This window comes from Chrysoperla carnea, chromosome 1 (genome assembly GCF_905475395.1).
Source record: "Chrysoperla carnea chromosome 1, inChrCarn1.1, whole genome shotgun sequence".
Lineage (NCBI taxonomy): Eukaryota > Metazoa > Arthropoda > Insecta > Neuroptera > Chrysopidae > Chrysoperla > Chrysoperla carnea.
Window position 1 is genome coordinate 86,915,994 of NC_058337.1, and position 14,464 is coordinate 86,930,457.

Here is a 14,464-nt window from a genome sequence, read left to right on the forward strand (position 1 = left end):
TTTTTAAAATATCTATATCTTTATAATTTATAGCTCATGTGTAATTCTGATGTATATTGCTGTGATGAATGCTATATTGCTGTACAGTTTCATTAAAAATCATTCACTAATTTTGGCGTGAAAGCGTAACAAACAAACAAACATTCTTATTTTCATATTTATAATATATAAGGATAATTTAAATTTGATGAATGCATTTCTTCGTATACAAAAAAAACATGCTAATAAATTTCAATCTCGACGTTGATAATTACATGCCTTTTTATAATATATGCGTGTAAATTCATATAAAATTTCCTTTAAAAACCAACTTTAAAAAAAAACATGTGTTGTTTGCCAATTGTCACAAAAATTAAACAAACAAAAAATTAATTGTATGTCACGCAACATTCAAAGGAAGTGTAATAACTTCTTATTTATTCAGTGGTGTATATTAAATAAAAGACGTCAGTTAACAACCTTTACAATTTTGCATGCATGGTTCACAAATTTTATGTTTATTTAGGTATTGAAAGTTTTCATTTTGGCTTTTTTAGGTTAGTTAGGTTTTCTTTTTTTTTTTTTTTTTTTTTTTTTTTTTTTATACGAAAGAAGTTTGAATTGAATCGTTTTTAATAAGAAAAATTTTGTTCGTACCAATACTTGTGAAAGAAGCGTTAATAATATTTTACTGATTTAAGTCATCAAATAGAAATTGTAGAAGTTAGGAATCATAAAAGGATTTATCGAGTTAATCCAGCCTGGGGCTTCACAAGTGAAAACAAACAATTGACTGGGTTAATTTTTTAAATACCATGTATAGAAAGTGTTGATTACACTGTCATATTACACATACATACATGTCACACTCATATAAAGGATATTCCCATATAATACATACTATACAATTTGCGCCCTCACGGGTAAACAGTGATATTTACGAAAAAATGTTTCAAACTAAAGTTGTTTATTGTTTATAAGAAACATTTTTTAACAAATTTTTGTCCTACCTCTAACGGTTTACAAGATATGACCTACAGACCCAAGACCTTGACATATGTGGCTCATTTACGAGCTTAACCTCACTTTTTACGTCGACGCCGTAAATTCAGCTTGATATCCCTTTTCGTTTTTAAGTTATCGTGTTGTCAGGCGGACAGGAAATCTAAAATGGACTAATCAGGTGATTTTATGACTACCTATACCAAAATTTTTTTCGCAGCATCAATATTTTTAAACGTTACAAACTTGGGACTAAATTTAGTATACCTTGATATGTATTACATATATATACATGGTATAACAAAAGCATCGGATACAAGTGAAATTTGCAAAATCTCCGACCAATTTTTTCGGGTACGGAATTGTAAACTTGCACTTGAAATATACCTAATAAAACACTCTCCATTAAATTACTTTTAATCCTTAGAGCCTTCTCCAACCTGAACCGATTTTGAAGATCATCGCCTAATTTTTTAATTGTTTCTGGTACAGAACCCTAAATTCGCATTCCAAACATAGCTAAGAATACTCTCCATTAAATTACCTTTCAAACAAAACAAAACAAAAATCAAAAGCGGTCCATTCGTTTAGGCGCTACGATGACACAGACAGACAAACAGACACACACAAACACACAGCGGTCAAACTTATAACGTCTTTTTTTTGGTACGGGGGTTAAAAAACAAACCTGTCTTAAACAACACTTGAATGTATTTAAATCTATGGCAATAATAACAACAATAATTACTAGAAACAAAATAATGATTTGAAAATAGCAACAAGATATAAAAAAACAGTCGTCAATAAACAGTTCATTATTATTTTATCATACGATGCATGAAAAATCTTTCTACACAAAGATGATATATTCTTTATATTCTAACATAACACATAGTACGAACGTAACATAGAACGTAGTAGTCTTGTAATATATGTTAACTTACTACAAGTGGTTACTATGAAAACGTAAATGGTTGCTATGCACAAAAGTTCCAAAACAAGTCAATATGATAATATATAAACGTAATAGCAAAGTCCGAATTATGTATTCACGTCTAATCATTTTGATATTCGGGCTCTCTAGAGAATACTTGACTTACTTGACTTATTTCTTTTATCTCCTGTGGAAGCATAAGGCATCCAGAAGAGCTCCCCCTCGTCCAACTCTAGAGGATACAATTCTAACAAACTTCTTTTTCACTTTTGACTCCAAAGTACCATCAATAGAGCTTCAGTAATTATAATAGTGAAATTAAAATTTTTATAATCATCAAAGTTGCAGAAAATAAAATTGTCAACAATATTGCGAAAGTTTTCCTAGTTTTTATATAAATTTTGTACGAATAGTTATTATATATTCTTAATTCGCGATTTGCTTTATATGAAGAATTGCACATTGAACTACAACGATACTTAAATGCCATAAATGTGACCCAAATGTGGCCCAAGTGACCCAAATTAAAATAAAAACAATTATTTTAATGTTTTATATAATTCATAAACAAAACTTATGTTGTCAAAAATTGTAACATTAACTTATCTTATATATATATATATATATATATATATATATGTATGCATGTATAATATGCAATATACAATATTGTAAACAGCATTTCCGTTAAATATTATATATCTATGCGATTTAACACATATAGATCTTTTTTCTATCGCTGGATGGGGTCAGGGTCATTCTTAGATTAAAATCCCATACCAGAAAGCTCTTGGTCTACCTGTATTATTATACGCATGTGATTTACATGCGGGTTGCCACCTCTCCAGATTTGATCGTGAGACTCTAGAAGTCGTGTAGTCTCTCCCGACTCCCGATATCAACAATTCTCTCAAATTCAGTAAAACATATTTTTTTTGTTTATTTGTTTCATATTCTAGAAAAACTGGATACACAAAACATCAAATATTTCGTCTTATAATTCGGTGATATAATTAGATTAATTTCACTATCTCCCGACCCGGAACTTGGAGGTAGGATCCCTACATGTGAATAATTATATTTTTTATTTAACAGATTCATATTTTAAAATCTACACTTAGTTTCTGAATTTTTCTGATCAGACAAATTAGATAAATATCAACTTGCATGGGAAAATTTTGAAAGAATAAAAAACTTAAGTTTACTCAAAAATGAATTTATTTTATAGCAATGCATCTCAAAATTAAAATTTTATTCAGATACACTTTCTTCGTAAAATATTTTACAAGTTTCGTGCTTTTACTAATAAATATTGGTGACATTCCAAAACATGATCTTTGATGGTAGCATAGTCACACAGACATATTTATACGTATTTGTTCACGTATTGCGCATTCTAACAATATTTTTTATTCGGTATTTCCACGACAGACACACATAATAATATATACTACATGCTACATCCATCCATCCATCCGTCCACCCAATTCTAACTATACTTTTAATAAAATTATTGTTGTGATACACATAAAATTATAAATAAATAACCATACAAGGAAAAAAGACGCAATTTATAATAAATAAGACGCATTATCTTTCTAAAAGACACCAGGCATAACATTTAATTAGAATAAGAAACTTGCGGCTCCATCGCTAAAAGCCATTTGTCCCGTAATGTTTATTACTTTCTTTTGTCAAAAACATGAAATGTTTTTTAATAACACTGCTTAATGGCCGGATTTTGTGATATAAAGGGGGTTAAGAGGCTTAGAGATTGCGACCCCCCAAAGGACACATCTTTGACAACCTCTAACAAATTTTCAACCTTAATCTAGCTTAATTTTGACGATCTGTGGAGGTGTATAAATCGTTAAGTAAAATTTACAAAATTTAAATACCCCCGAGAAATTGTTCGGGTAGGGAACCCTAAACTCGAACTTGAAACGTATCTCAGAACACTTTCCATTAAATTACCTATTTTCTTAGATGCATCTTCAAACTGAACCGATTTTGAGAATCATCGCCTATTTTTCAGTTGGTCCGAGTACGGAGGGACCCTAAACTCGCACTTGAAACGTAGCTAAAAACACTCCCCATTAAATTACCTTTCAAATGAAACAAAAAAAATCCAAATCGGCTCATTCATTTAGATGCTACGATGCCATAGACGGCATAGACACACACACATAGCGGTTAAACTTCAATCAACACCCCTTTGGTTCGGGGATTATAAATATCTTTAAAAAAGGTTTATTCCTAGGAATTCCTTCCAAATTGTTGGAATGATTCTACGAATTTATAATATCGATCTGTCTAGTAAAAAACTCTACATACCGAATTTCGACTAATTTGAACAAGAAGTGAAATTTACAAAATTTTAAAAACCACCGAGGAGTTTTTTGGGTACCGAATCCTAAACTCGCACTTGAAACATATCTACGAACACTCTCGTTTATATAACCTTTTTCCTTAAAGCCTTTTCCAAATTGAACCGATTTTGATGATCATCCCCAATTTTTTAACAGAATTTAGGTTTGGTTTTTGGTAGCACATAATTTAATCTCTCGATAATGAACGAAAAATTGTGAGAAAATGTATGAAAAAACTTGTAACATCATCATACATCAATAATAAAATTATTTGTTATTATTTTATTATTTTCAACTATTAAACAATTTTTGTTTGAAATATTTTTTTCGTAAACAGCACTGTTTTCCCATGAGAGCGCAAATTAATATAAAACTTTATTGTACATTTTCTAAAAAACTAAAAAAAATAGGATTTTGAAAATTTGCAGGTAGCTTCAAAACTCGTGGTCGTGTGAAAAAAATTGAAAATACTTTCGAAAATTTTCGAAAACCAAATAAATGGCAGCCAATAATTATTTTTGTTATTATGAACTCAGTCAATTGTTTGTTTTCAGTTAAACACATAGAGCAAACTTTTTTTCCAAAAAAATTATTCGATTTGATTCTCCGAGTGTAAAGTACTTATAATTAATATGTAATCAATCCCATTTAAAGTATTATATTAATAATTAATAGTGCCCTTTACAAATTGAATTACCTTTAGCGTCTATATTACTATTAAGCGGATGTTGACAATATATTGAATACATCATAGTTTATACTTAAATATTCATTATTATATTGAGAAATGCTATATACTGACTGTATTATCCTATCAATATAATACAATGTCTGCTGAAATAAATATGTATATCGTGTGTATCAGAATAAATGGTCAATATTCAAGATGCCAAAATAAGCATTTTGGTACAATAAACATGTTACCAGAAACGACTCTTTGGGAGGTACAGACTACTGAGAACTTTGAGAAACTTTTTTGATAACTACTTTCCTATATGTTTTATACAAAAGTTGTTGATATTTTTTTAATTAGAAACTTTTTCTTACTGTTTGTTGTTAAAGAAATAGAATTTTTGCATCTTACATTATTTAGGAAATACAGCAAATTATTTGAAAACAGATAAAGCAAAACTTTAAATTGCATTGCTCATTAAATACTCAACAACTTTTGTTCTAAACATTTTTCGGAAGCCTAACAGATAGGACACAAACACGAAACGATTTGCAAATTTCTAGCTCGTGTAGCTTCGAATTTACGTTTCCGAACATATTTGTTACATTTCAAAACACTTTTTTTGACTCACTCTAATATCTTTTTTAGTCAACTCTTTCTCAAATTTTTATTAAAAACATTAGTACTAGCATAGTTCCTTGAATATTGAACACTTGTTCTGATACACCCGGTATAAAATTAATGTCAATATTCATTAATTTCTAGAAATTTTTTTATAACCAATAGAACGAACATACATACATACATGCATAAATTATTTTTAAATATATATTGTGATAATTTTATAATTAAAGAAATCTTCATTTAAATATGAAAAAAATACATTTTGATGGTGAAGGTACAATGTGAAAATTGAGACAGAATTGAGACATTCTGAAAAACTGTGAACCTGATGAGCTTACTAAAAACAATGTTATAGTACATAATCACACATGTGCCATTTCCGAACCGAAAATCCTTGATACAACCATCCTAAAATCTAAGTGGGTATAAGATTGTATTTGTGGTACCACATGTATGATATGGAGATAGATATAATCGGAGTTGTTGAAATGTTATCTTGCTTCCAAGGAATCCTGACCTATTTTTTACTAGCTGAGAGACGAAAATGCGATGCGCTTATACCTAAACTTGCATCAATGCCTGACATTGATGCCTGTAATTTACATCGCAAAATTATCTAATTAAATAATCCTAAAATTTTTAGAATTGATTAAGACTTAGTCCAGCTTCATATAAAAAAATCAAGTTTTTTATCCAAAATTGTCCTGGCGCTCGTACATCCTTAAGCTCTTTTAGAAATCGCTTTTCAATTAGTTACTTAGAAATAATATGAGTTCTATAAAATCATCTCAATCACGCAGCTAATATACCGTGGAACACCACGGTTTTAAAAAAATGATGAATACATACTTGAAACTTTGTGAGTGGCTTCCTTTCGACGAGTCTACCAAACTTTCCTCCACGATTTTTTCCAAAAGTGCTGCGTTTTCAATGAGCATAATGACGTCATATTTGACATATTGGTCTGTAAAAACGAATCAGGGAATTTGTTGGACACTATGACCACTTGATAACATTAATAATTATTAAACAATAAAATATTTTCCCTATAAAAGTAATGCACTGACACGCTTGTCTACCACCTTGAACATACCGTACTTAAGTTTTTCTTTTGTTTTTTATAATACATACATAGTTAACTTTTGCTAAATTGTTTAATAATTAATGTTATCAAGTGATCATATTGTCCGACAAATTCCCTGCTGCGTTTTTTCAGACCGATAACTCAAATATTACGCAATCATATTCATTCAAAAACGCAGAACTTTCGAAAAAAAATCGCAGAGGCAAATTTGATAGACACATCAAAAGGAAGCCACTCACGAAGTTTCAAGTTAAGTATTTATCATTTAAAAAAATCCCCGTGGTGTCCCACGATCTCTATAATCACATTGTCGTGTTAAAAGACCGGACCGACGTAAGAATAAATACAATTGTTTTCTTAGAAATACGTGATTTATCTTTAAGTAGTATTGTACATACAGCAGCTAGTGTTGTTAATGTCAATAATAAAATTTATTTTATTTTTCAAATTAAAAATTTCACTTGATAACAGTTTTAGTAAACTTCAAACAATAAAATGAATCATTGAAATAAAACATATTTATAACACAATGCATTCCTAATGAGTAACTAATAATTATATTTAGTTGAAGAATAATTAATTATTACCGGTAATTAATAATCAATGCTTTAAATAATCATATTTTAATTATAGAATTCAAAACTATTAATTTGTACCGATATTGCTATTGTTTTGTAATATGTTTGTTCCTGATAATAAATAAATATCGGTGAAATTATTTTTACTCTTAATCAGAACATTCATAAATTTATTATTGTATTTCTATTGAAAATATAAATGCCATACTTCAACAGTTTTCGGTTTAATAATAGTAACCTTTTTAGTCAAAACAAACAGCTTAATTAAAGTAGTTTCAGCAAAGTGTTAAAAAATCTTCAAAACTTTGAATATAATTATAATTATAATTATGCTTTTATAAAAGCATAATTAAGGCTGTAAAAAATTGTAAAGACACTATACCGCGCTAAGGATTAAATAATACTAAGAATTTTTCAATAAAACTTTATAAATACATTTTTTGATTGACAAAATTTCCAAAAATCACAAAAAATTCCTAGGTCATCGGGCTTTTTATACCATACATATACGTAATATGCAAGGTATACCAAGTTCAATCCCAAGTTTGTAACGCTTAAAAATATTGATGCTACGAAAAAAATTTTGGTATAGGTAGTCATAAAATCACCTAATTAGTCCATTTTTGGTTGTGTGTCCGTCTGTCCGTCTGTCTGACAACACGATAACTCAAAAACGAAAAAAGATATAAAGCTGAAATTTTTACAGCGTACTCAGGACGTAAAAAATGAGGTTGAGTTCGTAAATAAGCAACATAGGTCAAAATGATGAATCATATAGGTTATCAATTGGATATTTATCAAATAATCTAGAGAGTGTGATAAAAAGCTATCTAAAATATTTAGACAATCTTATAGTTGATAATAATACCATAAAAATATTAGGTTGCCGATGATACAACAACAAAATTATAATTTAATTATGAGTTCATCGAGGATCCATCATTTGATGAACAGAGACGACTATAGTTAGTGTATTGAAGAGCGATATCTATACTATCAAATTTATAAGCAGCACTAGCATACAATATATTATATATTTTTGTAGTTGCTTGTTATTTTCAATAATTTTACATTGACTGATGAGATGACGCATGATTTATTGCAAATTTTGTAACGTAACAGTGCTGCGGTCGATTTAACTGATCTCTATACAGAATGATGTTTTAAAAAGTTTAGATCCTTGTATTTCAGAAAAATAAAATATTTTTGTTTTGGGATTTGATGAAACTCGGTGGATGGAGTAATTTTTATACAAAAAGTATTAAAATTAGGTTAATTTAATATTGGATGCAGAGTTTCTGAGATATCGCAATATTTGGACCGATTTTAGACCGTATCTTAAAAACTATTCGACCAGTCGTCAAATGTACCTGATTTTTGTACTTTTTGGGTCAAAATTATCTTATATACAGAGTTTTTTCGAAATAGGAGATAAAAAAAAATTTTTCGATTTTTTGCAATTTTTTTAAGGGGTTCCCTTTGAAAAAATCGAGAAAAACGAAAAAATTATTTTTGTTTTGGAATTTGATGAAACTCGGTGTATGGGGTAATTTTGATCCAAAAAGTATAAAAATCAGGTTAATTTAATGATTGGATGCAAAGTTTATGAGATATCGCAATATTTGGATCTATTTTAGCCCGCATCTCAAAAACTATTCGACTAGTCATCAAATGCACCCGACTTTTGTAATTTTTGGGCCAAAATTACCTTATATACTGATATACTGAGTTTTATCGAAAGTGGAGGTAAACAAAATTTACTTTGAAATTGATTTAGTTTTATTATACGTAAACGTTTTGGTCAAATGGGGCTAAGTTTATTTTAGCTACATATTTTTTAGAGCAGATTCAAAAAATAGGCCTAACCTGATTTCAAGTATTTAAAGTAAAAAAATCCCCACCAAGAAAATTTGTATCCAGCGAATTCCTCAAATAATCGTTTTTCATGATGTGCAAGTTACACACTTATTATTGGTTAATAAAATAAAGGTTCTTAATATGTAATCAGAGCTGATAATTTTATTATTTGTGTTAATATTTTTATTTGATGAATATACTTAGAAAACTAATAATTAGATAATTTGTTTGTTTATAAGATAATTATCACAACAAAATTCCAATTCCATGAATTCAATTATAATATTTTTTTCCTTGTTTTTATAGCAAAAATAGCGAGTCATGATAAACATGCATGATGCACTGATTATTAGTGATAATTAATGACTAAACCACTGTTTGTGTACAATACAAATTGATTAATAATTTTTTGTCAATTATTTACGATGGCTATTGTAGGCGTTGATTTGTCAATAACCTGTCAATCCTAATAGAATATAGTAGAAGGTACGTTAACATTTAAATGTGGATACAATGCACATAAAAAAGCTTTTAACAAAAAACAACCAACTTCAAAAAACAAACTATTCCAAAACAAATTAATATACACTATAAAGTAAAAAATAATGTAGTTAAAATTATTGTTATTTTTAGAGTCGGTTTCAGCCAAGGATGCAAATGTGATAGAACAGTTTGCTACATTAACTTGGCTGACATCGACTCCAAAAATAACTATAATTGTAACTACATTATTTTTTACTTTTTAGTGCATATTAACTAGATTTTGAATAGTTTGTTTTTTGAAATCGATTTTTTCTTTGTTAAAAGTTTTTTTATTTTGTGATTTTAGTGAACCTGAAGTACACTAACTAACTTGTCACTAAAAAAATAATCATCGAAATCGGTTGGCGTGATATTGAGTTATTCGTCCATTTGCCTCGCACATACTTAAGGCAAATTTTTAAGATTTGTATGGCTTTCTCATGGATGCCATTGTCAAAATTGGACCAAATTGAAATAAGACCATACGGGAAGCACCAGCTTTCAAATAAAAAATCATCAAAATCGGTTCACCCAGTTAAAAGTTCTGAGGTAACAAACATAAGAAAAAAAACTCCTTTTTTGAAGTCGGTTAGTGTAAGAGTAACAGCCCATAACAAAATTTTTTTATATTTTTATTTCCACAACGCCATGCTTGAAATTTATACAATATAGTACAAATAATCAACTATTTATGAAAAAATTTGGCTGACTGACAATTTTGTTAATTAACTTCTGGCAGACCTTTGGTTATAAATTATTTTTTTAATAATTTTAATAAAAATACACACTTCAGAACACCTCCTTGGCTTTTTTTTTTATTTTTTTTAGATTAAAGTTGTTTTAGATATCTTCTGTTACAACTTGTCTGGCGGCAATTTTTGTTAATAAAGTTTAGTTTAATTTTGAATGCAGATATCGTAACAAACATTTTTTCGCTGACAGACCAATTTTTATGCATAAAATAGATTTCAAACCTTATTTCAGGAAAAAATTAAGGTGGTGTTTTAACATGCACGGTTAAAAAAAAAAGCTTCTACAAAAGCTATGTCAAAATACCACCTTAATTTTTTTCTGATAATGCTTTGTCTTTTATTTTATGCATGAAAATTTGGTCTGTTAGCGAAAAAATGTTTTTTACTATGAAAGACTTGACATATTTTAAGCTTCATTTTCTAAATGTAATTTTTTAACAGTTATTTTTTTAATAGTTATTCTGCTATTCGAGGTAGTTACGAATCCAACAAACAGATATCATTAAAATCGATCCAGCCGTTCTTGAGTCATAAATGGCCTAACTAACCCAATTTTGTTTTTCCTCCGAATTTAAGAGGTAAAGAAAAAAATTACCAATGTAAAAGTTGCTTGTGTCAAAGAGGAATTGAAGCTGATCTTCATGTAAGATATAGGAACTCTTAACTTAGAAAGTTAATTTCTTATAACAAAAAACATCTGAAAACCGAAAAGATTCTAAAACCGTGGAGTCACAAAAAAAAACGTAAAAATTAAAAGTGTATGAAAACTAGGGACACTAATTATCAAAACTGAATATTTCTAATATTATAAGTTTAAAGTTATTGTCTAAAAGTCAAAGTTATAAAACGAAAATTTAAAAAAATATTATAAATACATACCATAATCTCCGTGTACTGCACAGATTTGCTGTGAATGATGCTGTGGACACAATTCTTGTGGGTGATGGTGTTGATGTATGTAATAATGTCCACCATTTTCTGTTGTGGGATAATACTCGCCGTAAGGGGTGGGAACTGCCGAACAATACATGTCATTATGTGCGGGTTCACCACTGCTCTGACTTGCCACCATAATAATAGTGGCACATAGGGGGTTATTTTTTCTTTTTTGGTTTTCTTTCAAAAAAGTTGTTAAGTTTTTTTTTTTTTTTTTTTTTTTTTAATTTAATTCACAAAGTTTATATTATAACATGACTAACTACAACAAATATTTGATATTTGTAGGCTATGTCTTAGGTCAAAAAAGAAAACAAAACTAATGACACACCCGATGTTCTTTTTTAAAGGTCACTAAAAACACAATCACACTCTATTAGATTGGAATTCACTTTCTATGTTTTTCCACTTTTTTTTTTATCCCTTGGGTTTTCTCACTTTATCAATTCTAAAAACAAATAAAAAATTAAAATTAGAAAATTTTTTTTAAAGAATAAATAAAAAGTTCTGTTGTTTTTCGATATATTTGCAATATTTTTGTGTCATTGTTTTATACATAATCGGTGCCGTATTAAGATTAGCTGATTCACTATACATCCATATTTAAAAAATATAAAATCTACTTTGAAAGCGATAAACGGAGAATTCTGTTTGGTACGAGCTAATATCCACAACTATAAGTACCCTAGTTATATGTTTTACGTCTTTTAGGAAAAAGACTGTACTCCAATAAACAAAAGAAGCATTAACTGAAAAGAGAAGTATCAGAAATGGCAGAAACTATATCAGGATAGACGGCCACATTCATTTGAAGTACTGAAAAGAACGTAAGTGGCAGTAATGGTTCAAATGTGATGAATAGATTTGTCCCCTAGAAGAAGGGTAATTCAAAGTGAGGTACTTGAATCCTTAGTGGCTCGCCATTTGACAATAGGTATGATATGCAACGAGATTTATGTAATGGCTGGTACAAGCGCGATGTGCAGATATAAGGCGATACAAGCCCACCGCGCGATATACAGTGTACATTTTTTATAGTTACAGCTACTTGCTGATTCAAGCTGATTTAAAAACGATGCCTTTAATTGATTTTTGGGCAGCTAGGCAGGAAGAATATTCTGAACTCTAACGTAAATTTATTTCCTCCGCAACAATATACTTATGTGATCGTGGGTTTTCATATCAAAATAAAATCTCAATCAAATAATATTTGATCGGTAAATTTTTAAAATTTTAAAACTCCTCGTATATCTCTAATTTTATCCCAATATGCCTTATTCATTAATTGGTTTATGACATGATCCGAGTAATATATAATATCTATCATATCTATCTTCATTAAAAGTTTTGCATTTATAGTAAAAACGTCATGTTAGACGCGGTGATCTGTAATCAAAGTTCCTTTGTTTACTGTTAAACATAGAAGTGCCAGTGGTAAATCCAGTACTGTGAATATATACACATGTGACTCATAAAACTATTGACGTTGGTAGATAAGATAACACAAACGTTTACGCAAAATGTTGCATAATATTCGTTAATTAATTTACGATAATACGTCAATAGATTAAACAAATATATTTTAATCCGTCTAAGCAAATACCTTTTAAAAAAATTTGAATAATGCAATGGGCGAAAGCTTAACTTAACCAATGAAGTATAATAGATTGATATTTTTGATTTGAGGATTTTCTATTTATGATTAATTGTTATAATAATATTATTATATATTGTTAGATCCTCTTTTTTTTATACCCTGTATATACTTTTTGGTATATCTATATTACATATGTAATACTCGTATATATATCAATGTAAGTTTAGTCCCAAGTTTGTAACGCTTAAAAATATTGATGCTACCAACAAAATTTTGGTATAGATATTCATAAAATCACCTAAAAAGTCCATTTTCGGTAGTCTGTCTATCTGTCCGTCTATCCGCCTGTGAACACGATAACTCAAAAACGAAAAGATATATCAAGCTGAAATTGCTGCTACAAAAATTATGAATACCGAACCTTCGCACGAGGTTAATGTATATAAAATTCACTCGTTGTCTCAGTTATAGCTATGAGGATAAAATCGAAAGAACGAATCCCAGGTATAGAGATTGTTACGTCTACTAACAGAGTTAAATCAGTGCCAAAATGTTGGGACCTCAGCATGAGTTTCAGTTATGGAGGTTTCTCACTTATCCAGGTCCCACTTAATGAAGGAAGTGCACCCAGCCTCTGAAAACAATTGAGGAGCTGATAAATGAATATCAGCTTCTCAATCGGAAAAGGTGGTAAAACACATGTATGGTATCACAATGGGCTCTATAGACTAAGTTTGTCCTTCGTGGACAGCCAATATAACTGAACCTAACCTACAATGTATTTGATCCTAAAGAGACAGGAATGAAATTTTGATTAGATAGTTTGAAATAAACTTTATTATAATATTTAAAATCAATGAATACAAATTAAAGAGAATTGAAAAAAATACACTCGAACCAGGACTCGAACCCGGACTTCTTGGATTCATGTTAAGCGCCCTACCAATTAGGCTATTCGAGTTCTAGACACGAAGTAATAATAATCAATGAATACAATTTGTAAATTCATTAAAAAGTTTTATTTTTATTCGAATTATGAATTATAAATTATTAATTGCATTAATTATAATTTATAAACTAATTATCGGTGAAAGATAAAAGTAATATAATTTGTGGCATTTTCTAAGGCTTATAAGTATATATAATTTTATATTTAATATGTGAAATCACTTTTCTAATAGTATGTATAATCTGTTTGTCTAATTTATATTCAATTCTGAGAATAAAATTTAAATTGACTTATTATCGCATTTATCAAATAAAAAATTTGAATATTACTTAAGAAATGTGTAAAAGTTTGTTAATTTAATGTTTCCTTGAACGATTTCTAATTCTAATTATTCATATCAAGCCAGATAAATCTTTATTTTAGAAAATTTAAAATCAGAGGGTGTCAGATTGAATAGAAAAATTTATAATAAATAAAATAAAGCATTTCGTAAAAAGAATATTGAGGTCTGTTTTATGAAACTTGTGCGGGCGGAGAATGTCGTACTATTTTTAAAATTTTTTCCAATTTTCTAAAAAGCAGCGATAAATTGTTTCAAGGAAAAGATG

The 14,464-nt window shown here is 29.0% G+C and overlaps 1 protein-coding gene across 1 annotated transcript in view; it reads right to left on the reverse strand.

Moving 5' to 3' along the window:
* The window catches only part of LOC123302320 (fibronectin type-III domain-containing protein 3A), a 55,618-nt gene extending 43,860 nt beyond the window's left edge, over positions 1-11,758 (reverse strand). Inside the window, exon 1 of the mRNA XM_044885202.1 lies at positions 11,254-11,758. Within this exon, the coding sequence (XP_044741137.1) occupies positions 11,254-11,446 (193 nt within the window). The 5' untranslated portion in view covers positions 11,447-11,758. The remainder of the gene's footprint in view (positions 1-11,253) is intronic.
* Positions 11,759-14,464: the final 2,706 nt, after the last annotated feature.